This window comes from Dermochelys coriacea, chromosome 1 (assembly GCF_009764565.3).
Source record: "Dermochelys coriacea isolate rDerCor1 chromosome 1, rDerCor1.pri.v4, whole genome shotgun sequence".
Lineage (NCBI taxonomy): Eukaryota > Metazoa > Chordata > Testudines > Dermochelyidae > Dermochelys > Dermochelys coriacea.
Genome location: NC_050068.2, coordinates 139,152,927 through 139,179,623, shown reverse-complemented (window position 1 = coordinate 139,179,623; position 26,697 = coordinate 139,152,927). Strand labels below are relative to the sequence as shown.

At 41.2% G+C, this 26,697-nt stretch overlaps 1 protein-coding gene across 13 annotated transcripts in view; it reads left to right on the top strand.

Moving 5' to 3' along the window:
* Positions 1–26,697, top strand: part of PHKA2 (phosphorylase kinase regulatory subunit alpha 2) — a 69,860-nt gene that overhangs the window by 9,651 nt on the left and 33,512 nt on the right. For all 13 annotated transcript variants that reach the window (XM_043504535.1, XM_038418513.2, XM_038418969.2 and 10 more), the window contains exons 3-18: positions 705–863; positions 3,344–3,391; positions 4,123–4,291; positions 6,237–6,319; positions 7,631–7,711; positions 9,799–9,897; positions 10,214–10,360; positions 10,594–10,647; positions 11,253–11,375; positions 13,821–13,916; positions 15,486–15,593; positions 16,748–16,826; positions 18,505–18,639; positions 22,976–23,085; positions 24,155–24,299; positions 24,952–25,030. In XM_043504535.1, coding sequence (XP_043360470.1) covers positions 705–863; positions 3,344–3,391; positions 4,123–4,291; positions 6,237–6,319; positions 7,631–7,711; positions 9,799–9,897; positions 10,214–10,360; positions 10,594–10,647; positions 11,253–11,375; positions 13,821–13,916; positions 15,486–15,593; positions 16,748–16,826; positions 18,505–18,639; positions 22,976–23,085; positions 24,155–24,299; positions 24,952–25,030 — 1,715 coding nt within the window. The remainder of the gene's footprint in view (positions 1–704; positions 864–3,343; positions 3,392–4,122; positions 4,292–6,236; positions 6,320–7,630; positions 7,712–9,798; positions 9,898–10,213; positions 10,361–10,593; positions 10,648–11,252; positions 11,376–13,820; positions 13,917–15,485; positions 15,594–16,747; positions 16,827–18,504; positions 18,640–22,975; positions 23,086–24,154; positions 24,300–24,951; positions 25,031–26,697) is intronic.

Here is a 26,697-nt window from a genome sequence, read left to right as displayed (position 1 = left end):
ACTGAATACTACTTTCTTCTAATAATAAATGAGAATACTGATTATACCAGTAATGTTTACCTGGCTGCCACCTGTGTCTTCATTCAAATCCCTCCTAAAAAGCGTATGAGAAGACAGGTGACGTTTCCTCCCCTGCAAAACTACCTCTTCCCAGAAATTAAGGTGTTCTAAACATTTAACTGAACCAGCGTATGCCAATAATGAGTCCGTGTATAATTCTGTTATTTGTAACCCTTGTCTTTCTGCACACCAGCCTAAACCCCTGTTTGTTGCTCTCGCTGGGGCTTGGTTCTGCACCACAGACATCAATAGTGCAGGCTCAGGCACTAAATACATGATAAGCTCTTTGAGCTGGGAACCTTCTCTTTTTATTTGTTCTGAATATTGCTAGGTCAGTAGTGAATCATATGCTCTTGGGTGGGATGAGATCTGCTCAGCTGTATGTCATAGCCTCTATGCTGCTAGCAGTCAAAGGAGATTCTCCTTTACCTCAAGTTTTGGGAGTCTGGTGGGAAGATCAAGGTTGTATCCCATTGTGAATTTATGAATGGCCATTGTCTAAGTGCAGGTAAGAGTATGAAGTCTTATGTGGTTCTGTGTTTCTTGCATCATCAATTGATATGGAAAGTGCTGCTGTAGTTAAATAAGATGACTTTTCAGGTGAACGGTGTCTGCTGTTCTGGTTTTCTTTTCTTTCTGATTAGAATCCAGTTACTGGACTGCTTTCGGCCAGCACGGAGCAAAAGGATGCTTGGGTCCGGGATAATGTCTACAGCATTCTGGCTGTGTGGGGTCTGGGAATGGCTTATCGGAAGAATGCAGACCGGGATGAGGATAAGGCAAAAGCCTATGAACTTGAGCAGGTATGTCTAAATATTACATGTAGTAAATGTATTATTTATTGTCTCACAGCTTTTCTTTTATTTGATGGTCATTTTATTTTATGCTGTATTTATTGTTTATATTGCTGTTGTGCCCAGGATATACAAGGGTTTCCAGACACACACAGTCTGGGCTGGTGCTGGCACTTTCCATCTCTTTTTCTTGGGTACTTATCTAGCCCATGTTACAATAGTATCTGAGATCTCAAAAACCATAATGTTTGTCCTCCCAACATCCCTGTGGGATAGGGAAGTGCTGTTATCCCCATTGTACAGATAGGGAACTAAGGCACAGAGAGACTAAGGGACTTGCCCAAGGTCACATGGGAAGTCTGTGGTGAGCAGGAAATTGGATCTTGGTCTCCCAGGTCCCAGGCTAGCACCCTAGCCACTGGACCATCCTTACTCTCTAAACAATTTATAATCTAAGGTCCCAATCCTCCAAACACCCACATGGTTAATTCTAAGCAGTCCCATTAAAGACAGAAGCCATGCGCATAAACGTTTGCAAGATCAGGGCCTCGGAAGGAAAAACATCAGGATGGCTGTGTGGGGGTGGTGGGGGAGGAGACAATGTACAAGAAAAGCCATAAGAGTGATAATTGGCACATGTGCTGTTAGTTGTATTGTCTTAAAATTGTAGTATTAATGATTTAATTATTATTTTTATTATTATTTATTATTATTATTATTCATATGGGGAGGGTTAAGGTAAGGGGATGGCAAGAAGGGTGGCTTAATAGGAACAATGCGTGGGGGAAGGAGGGGACGGAGAGTACAGATGGCTGGCAGAGCAAGACTAGTTATGAAGGGACAGTGAGGGAGAGGAGCAGCATGAGGTTAGCAGAAGAGCCATAATGTTGATTCTCCCACTCCATGTAGTTGGGAGGATAGGTTTGTCCAGTGGGCATTTCTGCAGTGTTGTCTTGCAATTTTGGAGGCACTGGGTGAATTTAATGCTTGACTTTAATCACCAACCCATGGTTACCTTGGAAACCTACTATGGGAGAAATAGCTCAGACTCAATAATGTGTATTGCCTCTGTCTTCTGAGGGCATTGCATAACTTTTCCAAATATTCTTGTTTCGAGTACAAAGATGTGCTTAATTACTGGATTTAGGGGAAAATCCTATTGTCACACTGTCTGGGGTGGCTCACGACTGAGTGTGCCTACCTCAGGGCAGACTGTCAGACACCCCAAACTGGTGGTGTATTCTGTAATTAAATTTCACCAAGCCAGTGTGAACTCCTGGATCACTATAACAGTCTTACCATGGAGTCAGAGACCCTTCCCTGAGACTCTCCAGCCTATCTTGCCACCCAGACAAACTGGACTTTATGATAAAATGGATACTTACACCAAAAATCACACCACGTTTAGGTTGCTTCCCAAGAGACCAGTCACTTACCGCAGATCTTGCACTAAAGACAATGCTGGCAGCCAATTCTATAGTAAACTAACTAAAGGTTTATTAGCTAAGAAAAGGAAATGAGAGTTATTGAGAGGTTAGAGCAGGTAAAATCTATGCACAGGTGAATCACAGTTTGTAATTCCAAATGGTGGCAGTGATGTATTAAACTGCCAGTTTCCCAAAAGTCTTTTCAGGGTACCCATATTGTCTCTGAGGATCTCTGCTTTGCTTTGGATCTGCTTCCCTGTAAAAGTCTAAACAGTCCAGAGATTCAGGATCTTTCCTTGAGTCCATACTTGTAGCTTCTTCTCACAAAAAACAAGCTGACAGTGTCACTACCCATGTGGGCTTTTCCTTTCATGATGGGGAGATAGAGGAATGCATTCTGAGTCTTTGACGTCCGATCATCGCACACAATGACCATTTGCTTTGAAATTAGCACTTTTCTGTTTAAGTTCTTCACTTGAATCCCACAAGGTGTCTTTCTCCTTTGATGGGTTATTTAGTTGCAGGGGTGTACACAATGTAAATATTTGCTATTACATTATAACGGGATACAGATACGTGAAAACAATGCAAGTAACATCCCACTAGTTTTCACAAAGTTTAAACACCAAATTCACTCTTAAACATTTAACAGTGTGATGAGAATACCATATTTTTTCAAGTGACCACGTATCAGTTTCCCCAAAAAGCACGTTCAAGGCAAAAATCTGGAAAAGAAAACACATAGAAATGTAGTACTTGTGGCACCTTAGAGACTAACAAATTTATTAGAGCATAAGCTTTCATGAGCTACAGCTCACTTAATTTGTTAGTCTCTAAGGTGCCACAAGTACTCCTTTTCTTTTTGCGAATACAGACTAACATGGCTGCTACTCTGAAACCTGACATAGAAATGTATTTCTTTAAAATCATTTCAGGATGTTCATGTTCACACACATGGCAGGCCAGTAGTAGAGACCCTGAGCCTTGTTGTTAAATACTGTCTAATACAGGTAAGCAGACTGGTGATTTTTAGACTTTAATTATTTTGTTTTATTCTTACAGAATGTTGTGAAACTGATGCGGGGACTTTTGCAATGTATGATGAGACAGGTAATCTAATAACCCAGGAGTATTAACTCAGTTGCAAGGTCAGATCTGGTGCTTTAACGTCAATTTGTGCATGAAAGGGCAAGATTAATTATGAGAATATGGTATCCCAGATTGAAGGAGTGATTGAAATTCCCAAGACCAGTGGTTCTCTGGAGTCCTTTTTGTATGATAAAGAATGCATCCCTTTGGCACCTCCCTTCGCCTCATAGATTTGAAACAAATGGCAATACATCTTTAATTAAAATTTAAGTCACCGTTCATATAAGTGTATTGCATATGGGGAAATACGTTTATACCATGCATATCTGTGGACAAGTGCTTGTTATGTTTACAAAGCATTTCATTTCAGAGCAGATATTTCTTTTCTTTTATCTGAGACTTCAGTGGATTGATTTCTGTGTGTACAAATGTGTGTGTAATAAAAGTATTTTAACCTGTGCAATTGCTATGAGCAAAACTCTGCTCTGTTATACTTTTATGACTGGTCACACCTATGACAAATTGCATTTATATCTGGGCAAATAAATTGCACAGCTGTAACTAAGGCCTCAACTCAGCAAGGCACTTAAGCACGTTCTTAAGTGCTTTGCTGAATTGGAGCATATAAGAGTAAAATAACAAAAGTCAGAGCACCAACATATTATTTCCTATTCTTGGAGCATGTATGTTCTTGGCTGAAAAACCTCTTGCAAAGTTTTTTGACTTTTTAAAATCCTGGGTGTTCTTTTTAGGTGGATAAAGTAGAGAAGTTCAAATACACACAGACTACCAAGGACTGCTTGCATGCCAAATATAACTCAGCCACTTGTTCCACAGTAGTAGGGGATGACCAGTGGGGACATCTACAAGTAGATGCAACTTCCCTTTTCCTGCTCTTCCTGGCACAGATGACTGCATCAGGTAGGCAGAAGATGTTTTAGCTGTGATCATTGGTGCAGATTTTTTGTTACGTTAAACGTTGTAGTTACCTTCCATCAGAACAACACAATTTAATAGTGCGGAAATCTGCCTTTCTTCTACAAAATGGAATATACTAAAAAAATCACCAAACATATACTTGGGAGAAGCAGCCCTTTGTTATCAGAACTCCATAACTATGTTCTGATTGCCCCTTCTTTCAAATACAAGAGGACAGGATGTGACTACCTTTGGGTGTACGTTAGCATTGCTACTGATTGACCAGAGGGGTTTCTCCACTCCTCTATGTACAATGGGAGCACTGTCTCTGTTTTATCTCAAGCTCTTTTAAGTATAAAGAGAAATCAGGGCCGCCTCTTGGGTTTTGTGCATAATATTCTGCATAATGGTTTGAATGGGTTTCCCTGGCTCTACTTTTGCTTGTGAACCTCATGTCGCCTTTTTCTTCATAGGAGCACTCGCAAATATCAGCACTTTCCTTTAAGTGCATTACCAGAGAGGATTTGCAGAGAAGTATCTTCCATAAAAGAGATTGCAGTTGCATCATTTACCTAGCTGTGCAGTGAAGGCAGTTATTGCTTAAACACTGTCCCTAGCTAAATATTTAAATGACCTATGGCAAAATGCCAGAAAAAATAAGGCCGTGATTTAAAGCAATCAACAGTGAGCCTCAAGTCTGGTTATTGAGAGCAGGATTCCCAGCCTGTCTGAGTCCTGAGGGTACAATGCCGGTAGGAAAGCAGATGAGCTATCACTCTGTATGGAGTTGCTTCAAAAACGAAAACTTGCCTCCCATGGCTGCCTTCCTCCTAGCCATGCCCTCTCCTGCCATGCGTAATATTTTAGAGGTGAAGAGGGGCTGGTACAGTGAGCTGTAACAGCATATCTATTTCCTTTTGGTGCCAAACATTTGGCTCCTTGATAACTGGCAGGAAAATATCTCATACTCTTGGGATGGAATAAAATATGGTAGATAAAATATGTGAGCAGGGAGTACTACATTTAAAAGTTCTTTGTGCGCTTATAGGGACGTAACGTCTCTGTGAAAAGAGATCTGGATCAGTTGAATCAGATGTTTATTAAGAAAACAATCACTTGAAGGGCAGTTTCAGAAAAGCTGGCTCATGGAGGTGCAAAGCACATAGCGTATCCTGAATCATATAAATCCGTTGAGCCTGTGAAGGGTATGTGGTAGTTCTACTGCTGCCCTACCGAGAGCTTAGACTGGGCTACATTTTGGATCAGTTGTTGGTATCCTGATCAGAGTTAAAAACTTCTATTAAAGCTAATGTTTAAAATCAAGTTTATGCAACTTAAGATGGAAGGTACTGTACATCTGGGGTCAGGCTTGGGGTCACAAGATACATATATAGCACATAAGCAGCATAGACCCAGATTGGGGTGTGGGAGTTTTTAAATTATCAGTGAATAAATGATCTCGGGTCTGCCACCCATAGAATGTATTTAGAGTCCAAGTCAGTATTGATATAGTGAATAGGTACATGGGTGGGGTGCGTCCTAAATGAACATGAATGCCAGCTGTCCTGGCCATGGTTCCCCGCTCACTGGCATCATGTTGTTTGAATGCTTTACAGATGCCACCCACCACACAGTCCTCTGATACCTTCTATCCTCAGGGTCCCTTGCAATGGTCTTCCCTGGCAAAAGTGGGTGTCAGCCCTTCCGGCACTCATCCTGTGTGTGAATGTGGCCCTGAGAGTTTAATATTTTGATGACTTTTCGAAAAAAAGAATATGTATTAGTGGCCTTTAAAGTGCTATCTCAACTGCAAATATTATAGGGATCTTTCCATGGATTTCAGCAGGCATTGGTTGCTAGTGAATAAAATGAAAATTTCAAACTTCTTTTCTGTCAAATATTTCAATTTTTATGTAGGAATGTAATTTTTTGTTCTGTTTTTAATCAGGATTGCATATTGTATTCACCCTTGATGAAGTTGCCTTTATACAGAATCTTGTTTTTTACATAGAAGCTGCCTATAAAGTCGCTGTAAGTATTTAGTTTATATATAAACAATTTGAGTACTTCCTAGGAATTGACTGAACAGAATTTCTTATTTCTCTGCTGGGAAGGAATATATTCCGACTGAAGAGTGGGGCTGAAGCAGCAAATTTGATTATAAGATTTCATAGCTGATTTATACAGTAATTCAAACAGCATTCCCATTGCTTGGAACTTGCTGCTCTGAATAAGTAGGAAAACAAGCCAAAATGGGGACCTGAAATGATTAAAGTTTAAGGATAGGTTCTTTCAGAAGAACTTCAACCCAAGTTCAATCATTTAAAAGTTTCATTTACCACATATGTAGCCTGAACTTGCTTGAGTTAAGAAAGGCTCTGAAGTCTGGATTTCACTCAGAGCACAGGAGCGAAATTACCTCATTAGAAAGAACTGCATGTCTGAGATGATATCTGAATTTGCTTTGATAAACCATTTAACCTACCGTATTGTTTAAAAGAGAAATGTACAAGCACAAAAATACCCAGACAGCCTTGAAGGAAGTGCCAGTTAATGGGCCAAATTGTGTTCTCCGATACATTCTTGAATTCCTAATAAGCCTGATTTGCCATTCTGGAATAGCACTTTTCTTTGTGAGTAGCACCACTGCAACCAATGGGGGTCCCTGGTCACTGTTCTCTGAAAGTAGAGATTTCGGTACCATATCATAATGTGAAGTAAGATTTGGTTTTGTTTCATGATACTTGTTGTCCCAATTTTCATTTTTAAAAAAATAATTCTTTGTGGAAAAAAAGAAAAAAAATTGCCAAATTGTTTATAAGGAGGGAGTAGTGACGTAAAGGGTTGGGAGAAGGTATATGGGGTAGGAGTTACCTTCTTTGCCTTGACTTTCCTCGTCTATCAGGAAACTAGTACATGACTAAGGCTCAATCCTGCTGAGATTTACTTGCATGAGATTTACTTTAAGCATATAAGATGGGTTCTCAAACCGGGGGTCAGGACTCCTCAGGGGGTCGTGAGATTATTCTATGCGGGGTCGTGAGCTGTCAGCCTCCACCCAAAACCACGCTTTGCATCCAACATTTATAATAGTGTTAAATATATAAAAAAGTGTTTTTTAATTTATAAGGGGGATTGCACTCAGAGGCTTGCTATTTGAAAGGGGTCACCAGTACAAAAGTTTGAGAACCACTGAGATCCCATTGAATTCAAAATTAAGCATGAGTAAGCCTTTGCAGGATCAGGTCCTAACGTCATAAATAAATAGGTCCTTCCAAAGGAGTTGTTGGGTTGTGATTTTTTTTTTTTTACCTCGGCTGTTTTTCCTTCTTTTTGTTTCAGGACTATGGAATATGGGAACGTGGTGATAAAACCAATCAGGGCATCCCTGAACTGAATGCAAGCTCTGTAGGCATGGCCAAGGTGAGAATATTTTTACTGGTTTGTTCTTCATATGTAGAATTAGAACGGTGACTCTCTAACATGATGGTTTGCCTCACTGTCTCGGTTCATCTGACCTTGTGGTTGCTAATTGATTACATTAGAATATGTATTTTAGTGGAGATCGCACATAAATCTCAATGTCATTTTAGTCCTTCTGTGGCCTTAGTTTTCATCTCTGAAGCCTGGCTATGTCTCTTTTTGGAGGGGGCTAAGAATCTTTCAGAGATCTAGCTAGATGCACTAGCAGAAAGTGTTTGCTCTCTCTTGATATTAAGTATGCTGCTTCCATGGTGCTCTCAAGTCTGAAGGAAATTCTGGATAAGTAACAGAATGCTTGGTTAAGGAGTTAAATAAAAAAAATTTTTTGGAGAGGAAATGAAAAATAGAGGTATAAGTCAGGCATTGTTCATGCCTCTGTCTCATAAATCAAGGACAAAGACGTTTAGTGAAATTGAAAGGCAACAAACTTAAAACTGACAATCCACTTTTTTACACAGTGCCTAATTAATCTGTGGAACTCACTGCCACCAAGTAACTTGAGGCCAAGAGCCTAGTAGGTTTCCAAAATGGATTATAAGGAGCCCTATAAGTAGAGATCAAAAAAAGGATTTATAAGGATGCTGAGACATCTGCAGACATCTGCATTAGATAGTAAGAGGAAGAATTCTGCATGCTCTTGCTGTAGACAAACCAAACGTTGATGGGAGTAGAATTAAGTTTGCTCCATAGTTGTCTTGTGCCTTCCTATGAAAAATCTGTACTGGCTGCTGTCAGTACTGGAGAGAGCACTGTGCAGTGTATCCCTGTTGGGAGTGAGCTATCTGGCTACTGATGCACTGCAGGCGGAAAAATGCATGTTTGCTTTTAGCTGAACAATCTTCTGTGATACTGAACAAAACATAAGTGTTTGCTGTGCGGGGAAGCAAAGCAACCCGCTGCTACACAAAAGGAAATTTGGTTTTCTTCGTTCAATACATTTACTCTCTTTCACTACAAATACAGGAGTAAGGAAGGGAAATGTGAAGTGGAGGACAACTATTCCCATGGCAGCAGTACAGCATGGATCTTGATGGGCTTTGTACATGCTTGCTCTCCTTTAAGTCTCCCCTGGGTCCAACTGTAAATTCCCCTACAGGAAATTCTTGTCATCAAACACTGATCTCCTGATCTGTACATCAGACCAATAGAGAGAGGCTATTTATAGTTTCAGAGCTTGGCAATAACACTCCTGATATTAGTTTTGCAGGATTTTATGTATCCGTGTCTCCAAAAAGAACAAGTCAGAAAGGGTTGTGTTCTCTACTTGTGTGCTGCTTGTGTCTGAAATCAATTTGCACTGCAGTGAATACCTAGGGTGAAAACAGACAAGGAGACATATTCACCTCTGGTGTAACTCCATTGACACCAACTCCAGGAGAGAGCTCTGTGAGAAGTACAGCTTTGCTGGCCTAACTCCTGAGCTCCAGGCATCAGCTGTTTCTTTGTCCCATCCCCGTTACAGATCCAAGATCCCCACCCCAACAGAGTTACAGATTTCACAGCCCCCTTGGTATAGATTCCTCTGTCCCCCGTCATCAATTTTGGAGATGCTTCTGCAGCTCCCTCAGAGGATCCCACCTCATTGGAAATATTCCTGCTCTCCCCTGTTCCTTCTTAAGACTGTAACAGCTGAACTAGAAGGATATGATAATCCTCCTTTGGACTGAAATAGCCTCAGTCGGTTGACCTTGAGGCATGCTGTAAAGCCCATATTTTTGAATGGGCACTTCAGGAGTGTTGGGGCATGGGATTCTTTGGCAATATTTTCTTGATTCAGTAGAGATGGATTGATTGTTATGCATTGCATTTTTAATTGATGGAAAGTGCAGGGAGTCATCTTACGTTTGCTTAAATCTAAATACGACTCTCTTTTCTAAAAGAGTGAGGTCAGAAGTTCCCATGCTTTCTTATCAAGTGTGTAAGAGTCCTCAAGTCACTGAAGTCCATTGGCATTTTTCTGTTCAATGGGCATTGGATCAGTTGGGAAGTGCACAAATCTGGATTGATATGTGTCTGTGTTTCTGAAGGCTGCTTTGGAAGCAATTGATGAACTAGACCTTTTTGGAGCCCATGGGGGGAGCAAGTCAGTGATTCACGTCCTTCCTGATGAAGTTGAACATTGCCAGGTAAAGAGCAGCCTTCAAGGTTCCTTTGCTATAAGGGAGCACAAATGAGCCAGTGACAAGCACCCTGCTTGTAGAAAATGTTGACTAAGCAAAACCAGAACTTCAGCATACAGTTTCACACAATACACTGTGTATCCTATGTAGAGTAGGTTACCTGTCACCAATGAGTAACTTTGACCATTCCCATTTAAATAGTTCTCATTCAATAAATTCCTAGCTGGTTTGAACACTGATTATGTGCTCTTTTTGCATCTGACATAATCCCTGGAATGAGGCTGATTATTTTACATATTTTGTTCTGTGTTTCTGTGCTCAGTCTATTCTATACTCCATGTTGCCAAGGGCATCCACGTCAAAGGAGATTGATGCTGGACTCTTGTCCATTATTTCTTACCCAGCTTTTGCAGTGGAGGATGTGAACATTGTTAATGCAACCAAAAGTGAAATCCTCACCAAATTGCAAGTAAGAGTTCTCTCTTTTTCTCTTGGTCTGTTTGCTTGCGGGGAGAGGAGGTAATACATTGCGTTGTCTTCTCCTGCCAGTTAGCTGAAAGATTTCAGGGCACAGTGGGTGTGAGTAAGTAAGAGTGAGGAAGAGGTAGCTCTCCCCTCTCTGAAGTAATGTAAAATGAAAAATAATTTCTATTGTGCAATGTCAACTTTTTCAGGAATGTTGTTGGTATTTTTTTTCCTCAGGGGCGTTATGGCTGCTCTCGCTTCCTTCGAGATGGATACAAAACACCAAGAGAGGTCCTACTTCTGCAGATTTTCAGTAGACATTTTGAAGATTTTTTTTTAACCCAAATTTGTCAAAATTTCATGCCTGTTTTGTTTGTTTTGTGCTACATAAAGCGATAGCCTGTATCATAACTAAGATTCTGCCTCATCAGGAAGAGTACGCAGTGTTGTACAATCCAAATTGCAACATATCCACACTGATAATGAACCCTGGCCAAAGGAGATTAGATAATGGAAAAACAATTATTAACAACAGGAAAACATAATTTGCCATTCTAATATCAAAATCAAATACATGTTTTATAACTGGTTATGGTTCCTAAGGGGAGATAATAGTACACTCAAAATCACAACCAACAGGGAATAAAGATAATTCCACATGCACACAGTCATCAAACAGTGGGCAGAGCAAAGGTGATCTTGATAAGATCTAGGTTTCTGGGATTGCATAGGGATTTGGTTGAGTACGTGTGGGTACATATATGTGAGAAGAAAAGGTGATAAATGTAGGCATGTGGCTTTAGCCTGTATTTCCTTTGGCTTTAGAGGGTTTATGTGTGACACACATCTATTCATATCTTGTATAGAATATTAAATGAATATGATTTGATTTTTAGGATCCAAACAGGTTACACTATGATCCTGCTGAGCTCAAACTGTTTGAGAATATAGAGTGTGAGTGGCCAGTATTCTGGACTTACTTCCTAATTGATGGAGTGTTCAATGGGGACAAAATTCAGGTAAGGAAGGAGAAAACTGCTTGAGTTAGGCTGGAATGGAAAAGCAGTCAGCAGTATGGCTGTTACTCTGCTTGTTTGCACTGTCCGTTATTTTCCCTCGTTGATGAGTAAATCCTCCTGGACTACTTTCCCAACTAGATCCCAGTGTTGGCTGTTTTAGGGAAATTCCTTCCACAGTGCCTGACGAGATGGACTGGGAGGCACTGCGGGAGGCCAGAGGAAGGAATCTTCTCCCCCCCGCCATGGGCAGTGAGGCGGCAATGGAGCCATTCTGTGGCTTTCTTACCCTGAGAAAGCCGCAGAATGGCTCCATTGCCGCCTCACTGCCCATGTCGGGGGGAGAAGATTCCTTCCTCTGGCCTCCCGCAGTGCCTCCCAGTCCATCTCGTGAACCCGTGAAGCTGGTTTCCAGGGGCAATGTCAAGTGGATCTGCATAGCGTGGATTCACCATCCACACCTGATACCCCCCCTTCCCTGTCAGAGTGAGCTCCCAGCAGCCTGACCTTTTTCCCCCAGTGCTGTGCGTGGCATCTGCAAACCCAGTCTATTGTGCCTTAGGACTGGCCCCCTTGAAGAGCTTCTCTTCTGCTGATGGAATGAGTAGGTTAATTATCTTTCATTGTTGATTCAAGAACTCCCCTCTCCAGGAGTGCAAAGTTGCCAGCTTTTTAATGATCATCATTTCAAGGAGGTGCTGCAGGAAACTGTTAAACTATATAGCAACAAGTCACCCAGACCAAATGGTACCAATGCAAGAGTTTTGAAGAAACTCAAGAATTAAGAGGCTGAGGAACTAACACAAGTATGATTAAAATCACATAGTGTATAGGCGTCTAAAAGGGGGCCAAATGTTGTACACTCATAAAAAAGGGCACTAGGGGTGATGCCGGGAATCACCGACCAGCAAACCTCATTTCAGTACCTTGTACATAAATGGAATGAAAGAATAGCTAGAGAGAGAATTATGAAACACCTAGATGGCCATAGTACAATAGAAAAACACCATCACAGTTTCTTAAGAGGAAATGCAAAATTAACCTGTGGAATTTATTGCTGCAAGATATCAGTGAGGCTAAAAACTTAATAGGGTTCAAAGTAGGACAAGACACATTTGAATACCAAGAGAATAGCAATTTATAAGGGTTATAAACCCTTATGCTTCAGGACGTAAGCCAACCACTAACTTCTTGTGGTCAAGGAGCAACCGGCAGGCAGATTATTGTGTAATTATCCGTTGCGGGGTTTCTTGTGGTGTCTTCTATGTTGGCCGATCTTGGCAGGAAGACACTAGAGTAATGGATCACTGGCCTTATCCAGTAGGGCAATACCTGTATTACCAGAGCCCTATTCATTTGAATATCTTTAAAGAAAGCTTTCCCCTACTTTCAAAGCTATTTTTTACTTGTGTTTTTACTTAATTTTTATAGTCTTTTTATCCCCCAGAAATTGTAGAATTTTAGGGATTCAGATTCTGATTCAGATTCCAGTTATGAATCTCGCCAGAGGATTTTGAGAAAGTCAAAAGCTGTACAATGTAAACTTCCTTTGTTGTACTTATTTTTGAAAGAAAAAGCCAGTCAATAAACCAATGAAAAAGCTCCTTTTGTTCTCTCTTCCCCACAACCTAATGGGGACACATAATTAATTTAAAATGGGAAATTCACCAAAACTAGTGAATAAAATTTCAGATCAAATGCATTTTGGATCATAAAATCTTGCAAAATCTGATACAACTGAGATTGGAAGATGTCTGAAAGGCAAAATAGATTCCCTGAATCTGAATGAAGAACGGAGGAGAACGAATCAAATGAATGCTTTGGGCACACAGGAGAGAGATGGTCAAAATTAGAAACAAGTGTCTAACCATTTTGTCTTTTCCAGCTGCATATTTAAAACAAATAACAATGGTTATTCTTTGTACATAAGAGGTCACGGCATGCTTTTTAGAATGACAATTTGTATTGGCCTATTGAAAGGGAATCTAAAAATACAATTTCTTCCTTAGTGGTCCAAAAAATTTTCCATATTGTGAAACGTTACAATGGAGAAAAGTTTTGAGGACCCCTGTTCCCATATAAGCTGTTAAGAAAGGGAGCAAAGTTTTGACTTTCTTGGAGGTTATTCTCCCCCCCCACCCCAATTGAGAATTTATGCTAATGCTGAACTATCCTTATTTTTAAAATAAGGATTTTTTGCTCACCGATGTAGAATCTGCATCTACAATTTGAATCCAGGTCTTGCATTTGGCAGCACATTATGCTCTCTTCACTGCTGCACTGTCTTGAGTCAGCCTAGAATTTATTATAGCAGATTTATTAGCTAGTTCTAAGGTTTCAGCCTTGTTTAATATTCTTTTCATGCTGCATAACATTAGTTTCTCTCTCTTTTTAAGGCAATATGAGCTTTCCATACTTTTTTGTTTGTTTGTTTGTTTTTGTTTCCAGGTTCAAGAGTATAGAGAGGCCCTGGAGGGAATAATTATTAGAGAAAAGAATGGAATTCTTCTGATGCCAGAGTTGTATGCTGTCCCTCCAGACAAGGTATTGTGGCAAAGCAGTAGCTCTTGTAGCTTTCAAAGTGCAGATATCAAAATAAGTATCAGCATGATCATTTCCTGTAGTTAAGTATAGGTTTGTAGTATGAGAAATGCCTTTGTCACTTCCTGTACTTAACTAAAATGATAGTGCAGTAGCTTTGACTTTTTCAATTAAAAAAGATCTCTCAGCTCCCATTGATAAGACTCTCTGGTAAATTTTCATGTTTCCAAATGACTAGGTGTCTGATATGATGGTTATGAAAGAGGCACAAAAATATGATGGAGTCCGTTTTCATCTGAGTGCATGTGGACGTATTAGAGCTAGTCAAAAAAATTCCAGATTAGAAATTTGTCTACAGAAAAAAACAAGGACAATTGTTTTGCGATGTTGTTTATTTTTAGTTTAGTTTTGGTTTTTTTGCAAGGGGATAAATGTGAGAAATGTGTCTACGTTGCAATGAGAACAGATCCCTGAGAAGATGTAAAGTAATTCTGCCCTGCCTCTTATATTGTGTTTATCATCAGTGTGTTTTTTCAAAACCTAAATGTCCGAGATAAATTCCAGATAAATCAGATTTTGTTATCTTTGAAGTTAGGGATCCACCTGATCCACTTCTTGATCAACAAAGCCAGCCAGCCAGAGCCGTTTGCCAGTTTGAGCTACTAACCTCTCAAATACCTTCCTGCTAGGCCAGCCTCTCCCTCCCATTCCAAAATTTACCAGTCCTCACTGACTAAGGATATTAAATCCAGTGTAAACCAGAATATTTAAAGATGGAGTGTTGACATCTCCAGTCTTCTTTACAAATCTGATGCTAAATAAGAGTGTAGATGTACCTCCCTGCCTGCTATGTGCAAGCACAGCACCGAACCTCTCTTGTGGCCTTCAGTTGGAAACAGTGTAAATCTGGTAGGGATTTCAAAAAGTAAGTAGGGTGGGCTTTTCCTAACCTCTTTTGTGTCAGATCACATTTTACAAAGCCTCTTGTATAATAAAATTCTCTAGTATTTCCCCTTTCCGTCTCTTTCATCAGGTCATCATTATATTACTGTGCAAATAAATTAATGGCCTTTTTTTATTAACAGAATTCCCCATTTCTTTCCTTGTGAACCATCGTTACAAACACAGTAATGGTAGGATAGTGTGTACTTTGAGGGTGCATGTGCAGCTTTCATTCCAGGAAGATAAGGTGGGCCTGCATCAATAGTATACGAGGGTTCCCTGGCAGGGGATCAGAAAGGAGACGCAAAATTGATTCACAGCCTTCAGGGGGGAAGGAAACAATAGGAGTGAGAATAATATAATATAATCATTTACACTTCCATGTTTTATTCATGTCAGAAAGTCCTGGTCAGCCTGGGGGCTCTGCTGGCTTAGGCACTTTACAAAGGTCGGTGTGCAATCTAAGAGATGGAAGCAGGGTGGGAGGGACCAATACATCATCAATAATGATGGCAAGTTAAAAATCTGAAAGATGCAGATCCTTAACAGCACAAAGTATTTTGAAACATATGATTTGTGATATCTCTTATAACCAGGTAGGGCTCATCTCTTGCTTATGTTTGTTGGCAGGTGGATGAGGAGTATGAAAATCCTCACTCAGTGGATCGTGTCCCAGGTGGAAAGTTGCCTCATCTGTGGGGCCAGTCTTTATATATCCTCAGTTCCCTATTAGCAGAGGTAATTTATCTGTAAAACCAGCGAGTTAATGTTTCGGTTCATCTTGAGATGCACTGAATTCTGAGTACTGCCCAGTCCAGCCTGCTCTCATTCAGTGTCAACTGGATGCAGTGTATTTTGTGGCAGAATCATATCTATGAGTCGGTAGAAGTGGTGTTTGTCAGTTTCTCTATCCAACTTAAATTAGTTTCAAAGTGTTTGTTCTCTTTGACTTACAGCTAACTTCATTTCAGTCCATATCTTACCTTACATTTTCTTAGAGTGAAGCAAAAGGTATCTTTGCAAACCCAAGCATATCTTGTTTTTATATGCTACATGAAATTTCATCATTGAAAGGAAATTTTCAACTTGTGGAGCAAGAGATTTGTTATCTGGGTTTCTTCAGTGGATACAAAGAGTGTGTCGGTTAAACCATTGTGTAGTCTCCATGTATGCATGCCTCTTGTGAACTACCCACATTGTACACTCTTGGTTTTCCTTTGCAGAGAACATTGCAAGGCATTCTGGGCTCAGACTAATGGGCAGGCTCCCAGACTGCTGTGAAAGTGGAAAGGGCCAGGCAGCAGGACCAAACAGTGCACTGGCCTCAACTGTTGCTGGGCTCTGCCACCAGTCTTAGAGATATGAGGAAAGTCAAGAGCTTGAGAGGGATCATAGGAAAGGGGTTGGTCACAAGGAAGGAGCTAGACACTACTCTGGTGTGCGTGAGGCAGGATAGATCCTTCCATAAGTTTAGATAGGCATTTCAAGTGCTTATCCAAACAGTACTGAACCTCCAGTCTTCCGAGATTCACCGTGTATTAGTCCTTGACTGAGCCCAATAATGACTGATTCAGTAAAGAGTTAACTTTCTGGTGTCAAAAAACGACGGAAGCAACCAAATAATGTGCAGGTGCTCCCACTCTATCATGTGAAAGATGGGCACACGGGTTGACTTCAGTCCTGACAATAAACACCTTTCCTGCAGTATTTTTTTAAAATTAGAACTAAAGTTTTTACTGAAAATACTGCAGAGTAAAATAGGGGACAGCGATGTTTTATGTTACATTTGTGGAAGTTTGATGATTAGCATGAGGATCCCCTATAACTGGACTGGATGTTAAAGGCACCTTACTTGGGTTCTTTTTTTTTTTTTTTTTTCTGTTTTATCACAGGGGTTTCTAGCTCCTGGAGAAATTGATCCCTTAAATAGGAGATTTTCAACTGCTTTTAAACCTGATGTGGTGGTGCAAGGCGAGTGATTTCATTTTTGATACATTGTGGCAAAAAATGGGCTAAAGGGTGGTTATACCCCCTCAAGAAAGAACGGCAGAATTAAAAATAAATAAATAAAAAAGCTCCGACTAGTGAAGTGAAGGAGGAGGGGCAGGTCACTATGCAGTGCTACACTGCTGGGCATACTCAATGTTTCTTACTTGGTGCATGGCATGTGGATACCCTGGTGAATGATATCTGAGACAGAGAAACTGAGAGAGTGGGTTTTTTTTATCATGCTTGCTTTTTTCATGAGGAGGCACTTACTGCAATTTATTACTGTTTTTAAAGCTCTTTCGTTAGCAGTTTAAGATTGAATTTGCCAGATTCCCAGCCCCTGCATCCACTTCCTGGGGAAAAGACAGGTCTGGGCATGCTCTGGGATGATGACGAGGGCAGATCTGACAGGAAGCTGAGAAGACAGCGTGCCAGTCACTGTGACATATGTGAAGCTCTGTGCGTTTCCCCTAAGGAACCAAGTGTGGTGGGGGCAGGAGAGCTTAGGACCATCCTAATGACTTCCTAATGGGGGAATCCCCAAACCCAGTCACTTATTGGATGTTGTGGATGAACTAGCTAGTAGAAGGCAGGCAGGCTGCTGCTGCTGACAGGCCAGGCTTACAGCCACTACTTAAGTATGTCCAGGAGAGGCAGGGACAGAGACTTTATCCCCTGAGCATCCCCAGTACCACTGCCAGGAACCTGCTCCTTTCCTCAGTGGGAGTAGCAGCCAGAAAGGTGAGATTAGGAGAATGTAGCAGATACCTGGCAGCAGTGTGACAATGATCAAGGGATAAAAGCTCTTCCACGGCCCATCTGTGCAGCCTTGAGAAGCAGTCAGGAGCCTGGATTGTTAGGAGCAGCCTTCATCCCTCCTTCCTCCCAGCCATTTGTGACCCTAGCTGCCATCTGTCCAGTTTATCTCGGCAAATACCACAGAGCCTGTGGTTTACAGCTCTAGCTCTCCCCCAGAACTATCTATGGGATTGTTGCACAGATCCTGCATGCACATCCAAACTGGCACCTTAGGGGAGGAGTGTTCTCTTATTGGTGATGGTATCTCTTTCTGGGACTGTTTCTGTTCCTTTAGAGGAAACTTTATAGTGTTCACTTTCAGTACAGATATTCATGGTTGCAAATTTAAAATTAACTTTTTGTCAATATTCATGAATGCAATAGTATTAACTAGCAAGTCTGTACTAGATTGTTAGATCCCGACTCAGCAAACTGACCCATATTGGCAAAACCCCACGCAGAGCATTTTGTAAGATCAGGGCCTTAGATTGTAAATTCCTTGGGGTAGGGTCTTCCTCTGTAATTGTACAGCACCTATCACAACAGGGCTCTGATCTATAGATATAATAAATAGCATTCATAGCCTCTGTATCTCACTGACACAGATAAATTGGCTTACTACAGTGTCTTACAGTGACATCTTATGGGGAGGAGGGAAGCTGAGAAAATCTGGGAAAATGAAATGCCAAATGCTGTTCTGCACATTCTTGCACCCCTAGTGGTATAACTGGGGTTGTCAAATCAAGAAAGACTACGGCCTTTAGCATTTTTAGACACCCACATTGTGGGTAAATAGTTATGATGGGTGATGTCAAGAATGATTCTGGTTAAAATAATTCAGCTATTCTTTTCTGTTCTACAGTAACTGTCTTGGCAGAATCAAATGAAATTAAGGAACTCTTGAGACACCATGGAATCAGTGTTCAGAGCATTGCAGACATCTATCCAATCCGAGTGCAGCCGGCACGTATCCTGAGTCACCTTTATGCCAAACTTGGTAGGTGCTGGAATTTAGACTCATATGGCAGTGGTTGTGAAACCTAATTTCTTTTTCTTTTCCACTTTCCCTGCCCCCATTTCTCTCTCTTTATTTATCAGGGGGTAGCTGCGTTAGTCTGTATCCACAAAAACAACAGAGTCCGTTGGCACCTTAAAGACTAACAGATTTATTTGGGCATAAAGCTTTTGTGGGTAAAAAAATCCCACTTTTTCAGGCACTGGACTCCTTGTTTCTTTTTATTTGTTTGCTTCCAGAATCATTTTAACTTTTTATTTGTTGCGTGCATGTGGTGGTGAAATATACACCACATGCATGCAACAAGTAAAGTAAAGTAAAAACTAGTAATGAATATACTAATATGAATTGATGCCTCAGGTAAGGGATCTATTAGAAGAATATGTTCGCTTTGTGAGCTGGTGGCCAACGTAGTAGTTTCTGTATGCTCTGTTCCAGTGGAGTTTCACAGACTGTCAGAAGGTGGCTCTCTGCAGAGGCTAATTCTAGACACAGCCTGGGTTTTTGGAAAGAGCCTGAAATTATGCATCTAAGTCTCCTTGAACTTCAACCTTGGGCTCCTTTGACACTCCCTTCCAGAGGAGACTGGGGGCTTTGTAAAGCATAATACATATACACAAACACATATTTCACCTGATTCAAACCGCTCACAGATTTGCTTGGTATCGTCATGGACATTATTTTTCAATGTTAAATCCAGTATGAGAGTGGATCATGAATGGCAAATCCTCTCCATCACAGGCAGGGAAATTCACAGTAGGCAGTATTCAGTTCCACCCTTTCGGTATTCCCATTGGGAATCTGGCTTATAGGTAGTTTGTGAGGAAACCTCAGGTGCTGTTAAGTGGCCCAGATAAACAACCCAAAATTCAGATGCTCGTCTCAAGATGTTGGGCCTTGAGCAGAGATTTAAATAAATCTTGTAAAGTATATATTTTACATGAAGAAATCACCCACACTGCTTAGGAGGAAAAAAAAAAAGGCAGGGAGGGATAAAATTAATTCTCATCTCTATCTGCAGGCAGTTGAGTAGGCTAAATTGAAGCAATGTTGTTGTTGTTAAAACAAAACAACAACAACAACGACTGCTTTGTCAGCAATTGTAGATTATTTTCCCTCTGTGATGTGATCTACCTCCCGCTCAGCAGAAGGGGAATCGCGTACTATTTTGGCACCATCGACTCCTTCCTGACTTGTAGAGAGCTCACTCTGGGTATGGGGTCTGCAGGGAAAGGAAGGTCAAGTCTGTAATGGGTTTAATGAGACATGCATCATTCCAACCCCATGATCTTTGGGAAAGCCAAAATGAAAAATGTAATTCAGCTGAATTTGCTCTCCAGAATCCCCTTTCATGGGAGCCCTTAGACCAGGGGGACATGACAGTTGAGGATCCCCTCTAGCGGAGCCAGGTTATCTGAGAGCTGCATGTTGAGAGCTCTGTGAAGATGGTTCTGGCCTCCTGGTGATCCCTCCTTCCAGCTCCCTTCCCTCCCGAGGATTTGAAGATCTGAGTTCAGAACTAGCTGGTTCATTCTGCAGTGGCGATCCCTCCCATCATGGGCGCAGTTTGGGAAACGCGTGAGGGTTATGTTTGCCTGCTGCAGAGTTCAAAGAGTTTAAAGATACAAAAGGGACTTCAGCTTAGTCCCTTGGCTAGAATGAAGAATAATACCCTCCCTGATGTCACTGCACATGGTGGGCCAGATGAAGGGAAGAGTGGCTATATGTATCCCTCTGCACTCATGGGACCACTGTGCCAGAATAGGGATTCATTCCAGCTGGAGGGTGGGGTGGGTCTATTGGGCTGAGCTGGGGCTCGAATGCTAGGTAGCGGTTGTGGGTGGCTTGTGTCACTGCTCCCCCTGGTGGTCTTTCTGCTGCTAGGGGCCTCACACCCAGATGCTTGCATGAGTTGGACTCCTGAAGTGAATCTGGCCCAGTGGATTTAATAATTTTTATTTCTTTCTCAAGAATGTATTTAATTGTCTAGCAGGTAGATCAGTTGAAACTGGAAAACTTTTTAGGTGACATAAGGCTTCTGTAGAATGATTGAAGTGGGTGGAGTCCTCCTCAGTGTAATCTAGAGGACAGTACAAACAGTATTTTTTCCCAAGGCAGAATTTAAGGGCTTAATCCTGCACTTGCAACTCTCTGAGCACTTGCAACTCTCTGAGCACTTGCAACTCTCATGGCTTCAGAGAGAACCTTGCAGGGTCAAGCTCAGAGTAGCTGGGATTTGCTTTTTTCTAAAGATGACAGATGTGCTTTGGTTGTATTTGTCTGACCCAGCCCAAGAAAAATGTGCTATGTGCGGTACTGGAAGGGCAGAGGGCACAGCTGTGAGGGGGAGGGGTCTCTTCAGTTCAGTGGTTGAATTCAGAGGAGAAGAATTAAAATTGTTATAATAAAGACAGGGATTGCCAGCTACCTGTGATGTTTGATACGGCATGAGGTTTTCTCCATTTTTTGTGAACATACCTCATTTCGTTTGGAGTGCTGCCTGTCATTCACTGTAGATGGATTTATTTGACTTGCTGACAAATCAGTTTTTGTTCATGTATATCTTTTGTTTTTTTCCTGTAGAAATCTGTGGCATTTTATCCCTGTGAACATTTGGCTAACCAGCATCAGCTTGGAATGCAGCTAGAGCTTCATAGCTTTACTGGATCAGCTGAATTCTTGTTTGATCTGTCTTTCTTGTACTCTTTTTAGGGCTTGTATTCCTTTTTGCTCAGATTTTAAAAGAAATTGAGGCATCTTCTCCTCCATGTGTACATCTGTATAACTTCCTCAGTGGAATGTGACTGATTTCTTTGTTTTTTGTAAATACAGAATTTTTAGTGCAAAGAATTGTTACGCAGAAATAATTTGAAAAAGGAAAACATAGTTGACACCAAGAACATCAGTGTCACATTTGCATGTGCTATAACATTCTTATCTTCTCATGGATCCATCACCTTTTTTTTTAAATTCTAGAGCTTCAAATGCTTTACAGTGAAATACTGCAAGTGCAGTAATCTATTGAGAGCCAAATTTCAGAGCTCAGTTCATGTATTTAGTGGGAGCTGTTGGATGCTGAGTACTTTTGAAAATTTAGCCCTGAGGTCTTATAGGGGCTGATCCAAAGCCCACTGAAGTCCATGGAAGACTTTCCACTGATTTTAGACGGTCTTTGAATCAGGCTCCTAAAAAATCAGAATTGTGGTGTTATAGGATCAGATCCTATGATAGTGGGTGCATAGAAAACTTTTAAGATTGGTGCTAACACCACAGCAGGTGGAGATATTCTCTAATTCTGTTTATTGTACATAACAGGTGTCCCTAAGATTTGATGTTCACATTTAACAGAAAATTATGTACAGTAACTCCTCACTTAAAGTCGTCCTGGTTAACGTTGTTTTGTTGCTGATCAATTAGGGAACATGCTCGTTTAAAGTTGTGCAATGCTCTCTTATAATGTTGTTTGGCAGCCGCCTGCTTTGTCCACTGCTTGCAAGAAGAGCAGCCTGTTGAAGCTAGGTGGTGGTGGGGGCTTGGAACCAGGGTGGACCGGCAGCCCCCCCCCATCAGCTCCCCGCTCCCCTCAGTTCCCTGTGCAGCAGCCACCCAGCAGGCTATCAATTGCAAGCAGTTCAGCTGTCCCTCCCCTCACTGCCATGTGCTGCTCCTGCCCTCTGCCTTGGAGCTGCTCTCCAGAACCTCCTGCTTGCTGTGTGGGTGGGGGAAGAGGGCTAATGTCAGGGTGTCCCCCTCCCTCTTGCTCCTGCACCCCACTTACCCCATTTCCATAGAGCAGGGGTACACACGACAGGGCTCAGGACGGAGGGAGCTTCCTGGCAGCAGCTGTGGTCTCAGCTTGCTGATTAACTTAACAAGGCAGTGTACTTAAGAGTGGGTCAGCGTACTTAAAGGGGAAATGTGAAACACACACACTATGTCTCTCTGTCTGCCATGCTGTCTCCCCTCCCTCCATTCCTGCTGCCTTGTAGATTGTGAGGCTACATTTAACGATGAGTTAACCCTTGAGGGCTCAGCCAATTGCTAGTTCATCATTTAGCTGTAAGGCATTCCCTGGGAAATATATATATATAGTCTTTTGTCTGGCAAAAAAAAAAAAATTCCCTGGAACCTAACCCCTCTATTTACATTAATTCTTATGGGGAAATTGGATTCACTTAACATTGTTTCACTTAAAGTCGCATTTTTCAGGAATATAACTACAACATTAAGTGAGAAGTTACTGTAATAGGATTTAAATACGTGTAGATACTTGGAGAATAAAAGGAAATATTAAATTAGATCTTTTTTATTTTTACAGGCCGAAACAAGAACATGAACCTGAGTGGCCGGCCTTACCGACATATTGGTGTGCTTGGAACATCCAAACTGTACATGATACGAAATCAAATATTTACTTTTACCCCGCAGGTGAGCATGTTAAACCAATAGGAAAACTTCCTTGGACCTAATGTCTAGTGATTCTCTTTGTGACTCCACTCTAGGTCCAGCAGGACTGATAAAGCAGCTGTACTTTGCTCTTTTATAGAAGTTGGATGGCAGCCAAATAGTAATGCTGATACAGCCCTTTCTGTGTCCGAGAGCCCAGCTCCTACAGGCTTATGATCCAGTGAAGAGCACACAAGATTAATAGTACAAAATCACTGCCCTCACCACAATTCTGGCTGCTTAAAAAAAAAAAAAGAGAGAGAGAGAAATAGTTTATCTGAAGAGCTGATCACTTAATAAATCTTTCTACTAATTACTTCAGTTGAAAGTGTAGTTCCAGTTTATCATGTCAAAAATTATAAACCTCCAGGAGCATGGAATCTGATCTGTGCATTATATCCTCACCATGGCCAGCTACAGTGCTACAGAAAGGAAATCTATTCTCTCTGTTTTCTCTTAAAAGTCCTTTTGAATATATGTTTGCAAGAAAAATCTTGTATTTTAGAATAAATGGTCCTTTTTGTCCATGTAATAAAATATTCCACACTTCTAAGTACAGCCTTATTATAGATTTGCTGTAATTCAATCTTCTAAGTACAGCCTTATTATAGATTGCTGTAATTCATCCCTGGAAAATTGTACTTGCCCCAGAGCTCATAATGAGAGTCCTGAGAGGATATAAAATTTGGATCTGCATCCATCTGCGATTTGCAGAAATGGTCTGTGGATAATCGCATCCGCAGATATAAAGGGATAACCGCGGATTTGCAGGGCTCTACTTATAATTTCTTTTTCGTGGACAAATGAAATATCATTTCTTTCATTATCACCAGTCTGTATGGTAAAGGATAGGATAATAGATTTTATACTTGGGCTAGTAAATTTTCATTATAGTATCATGCAAGGCCAGGTTAATTAGAGCTGTTTCCTTTTCAACCTAGCAATGTCTGTAGGGCTTTTATAAATGACTTAAGGAATGAAAATGAAAAAAGAAAACTGAAAGAATACAAGCACTGGTAAAGACTTAACGTATATGTTTTCTGCTCTCCAGTTTACTGATCAGCACCACTTCTACCTGGCTCTAGACAATCGGATGATTGTGGAGATGCTCAAAACAGAGCTGGCTTACCTCACCTCTTGCTGGAGGATGACTGGAAGACCAACCCTCGCTTTTCCCATCACCCACACCATGCTCAGTAAATTTGATTGTGTCTCTGAGACTATCCCAGGCATAGATGATTATTGTGGAGGAGTAGGAGGGTGAATTTGAGAACAGGAAGATTGCATGTCTATCATAATTTTCTCTGAATTTTAAATGTTAGGAACACATGTTTTGACTTCTTCAGGCTTGTGCCATATTTGAATGGTGACATGATGATTTATAAGGAATTATAAGGGTTTTTTACCCCTCCTCTCTATCCTTGCATCTCCACACTGTACCTGTCCTGTTTCTGTCTAAGGAACTTAATAGAAATTCTATTTGAAACTTGTTATCAATGCTTTTGAATAAGTTAGAGTGGTGTACTGTCTTTATGTGGCCTCTGTCTTGAACCTATGCCTAGTTTTCATCGAAGAGGATAGCTAGTCAGTCTACTTGCTGGCCGTATTTATCCTTTAATAAAATGTTCCTAAATACTAAAACTAGTCCCCAGGTCAGCTAAGGACTCAGTCGCACACAGCTGCATAAACACAATTGGAATCCTAATCAGTGACTCAATATCCATCTTAAAATCAAAACTGTTTTGGTTACTTACAAGAAAACTGATCATGTTAAAGTGGTCAAGTGATTTAAAATATTAAATAGGCATTTGTTCCCAAACTAAATAAAACTTTCATGTTTCTTTGTAGTTGATGATGGCTCTGACATTGATCCAGCAGTGCTTGCAACCATAAGAAAATTAGAGGATGGGTATTTTGGAGGGGCAAGGTAATGTCACTGTCCAAAAGCAATTATTCTACTGTTTCTTTGAATTAAGTCCCATTTAACCCCCCCCGCCCCCATTTGAAGATCTGAGTGGTTGATAGGCCTTGTGCTAGCCCTTTCCATAGGGGTGAATTTCAATCTGAATTGTTACATTGGAATTAGTTTCAGAGTAGCAGCCGTGTTAGTCTGTATTCGCAAAAAGAAAAGGAGTACTTGTGGCACCTTAGAGATTAACAAATTTATTAGAGCATAAGCTTTCGTGAGCTACAGCTCACTTCATCGGATGCATTTGGTGGAAAAAAAAAATTGCATCCGATGAAGTGAGCTGCAGCCCACGAAAGCCCATGCTCCAATAAACCTGCTAGTCTCTAAGGTGCCACAAGTACTCCTCCTCTCTTTGCGAATACAGACTAACACGGCTGCTACTCTGAAACCTAGCATATTCCCAGGGTGTCATGATTAAGGCTAAAAGAAAAGGAGTACTTGCGGCACCCCAGAGACCAACAAACCCATTAGAGCATAAGCTTCCGTGAGCCACAGCTCACCTCATCGGATGCATTTGGTGGAAAAAACAGAGGAGAGATTTATATATACACACACACACAGAGAACATGAAACAATGGGTTTATTATACACACTGTAAGGAGAGTGATCACTTAAGATAAGCCATCACCAGCAGCAGGGGGGGGAAAGGAGGAAAACCTTTCATGGTGACAAGCAAGGTAGGAGTACTTGTGGCACCTTAGAGACTAGCAGGTTTATTGGAGCATGGGCTTTCGTGGGCTGCAGCTCACTTCATCGGATGCAATTTTTTTTTCCACCAAATGCATCCGATGAAGTGAGCTGTAGCTCACGAAAGCTTATGCTCTAATAAATTTGTTAGTCTCTAAGGTGCCACAAGTACTCCTACCTTGCTTGTCACCATGAAAGGTTTTCCTCCTTTCCCCCCCCTGCTGCTGGTGATGGCTTATCTTAAGTGATCACTCTCCTTACAGTTTTCAGAGTAGCAGCCGTGTTAGTCTGTATTCGCAAAAAGAAAAGGAGTACTTGTGGCACCTTAGAGACTAACAAATTTATTAGAGCATAAGCTTTCGTGAGCTACAGCTCACTTCATCGGATGCATTTGGTGGAAAAAAAAATTGCATCCGATGAAGTGAGCTGCAGCCCACGAAAGCCCATGCTCCAATAAACCTGCTAGTCTCTAAGGTGCCACAAGTACTCCTACCTTGCTTGAGCTGTAGCTCACGAAAGCTTATGCTCTAATAAATTTGTTAGTCTCTAAGGTGCCACAAGTACTCCTTTTCTTTCTCCTTACAGTGTGTATGATAAACCCATTGTTTCATGTTCTCTGTGTGTGTGTGTGTGTGTGTGTATATATAAATCTCTCCTCTGTTTTTTCCACCAAATGCATCCGATGAGGTGAGCTGTGGCTCACGGAAGCTTATGCTCTAATGAGCTTGTTGGTCTCTGGGGTGCCGCAAGTACTCCTTTTCTTTTAGCCTTAATCATGACACCCTGGGAATATGCTAGGTTTCAGAGTAGCAGCCGTGTTAGTCTGTATTCGCAAAGAGAGGAGGAGTACTTGTGGCACCTTAGAGACTAGCAGGTTTATTGGAGCATGGGCTTTCGTGGGCTGCAGCTCACTTCATCGGATGCAATTTTTTTTTTTT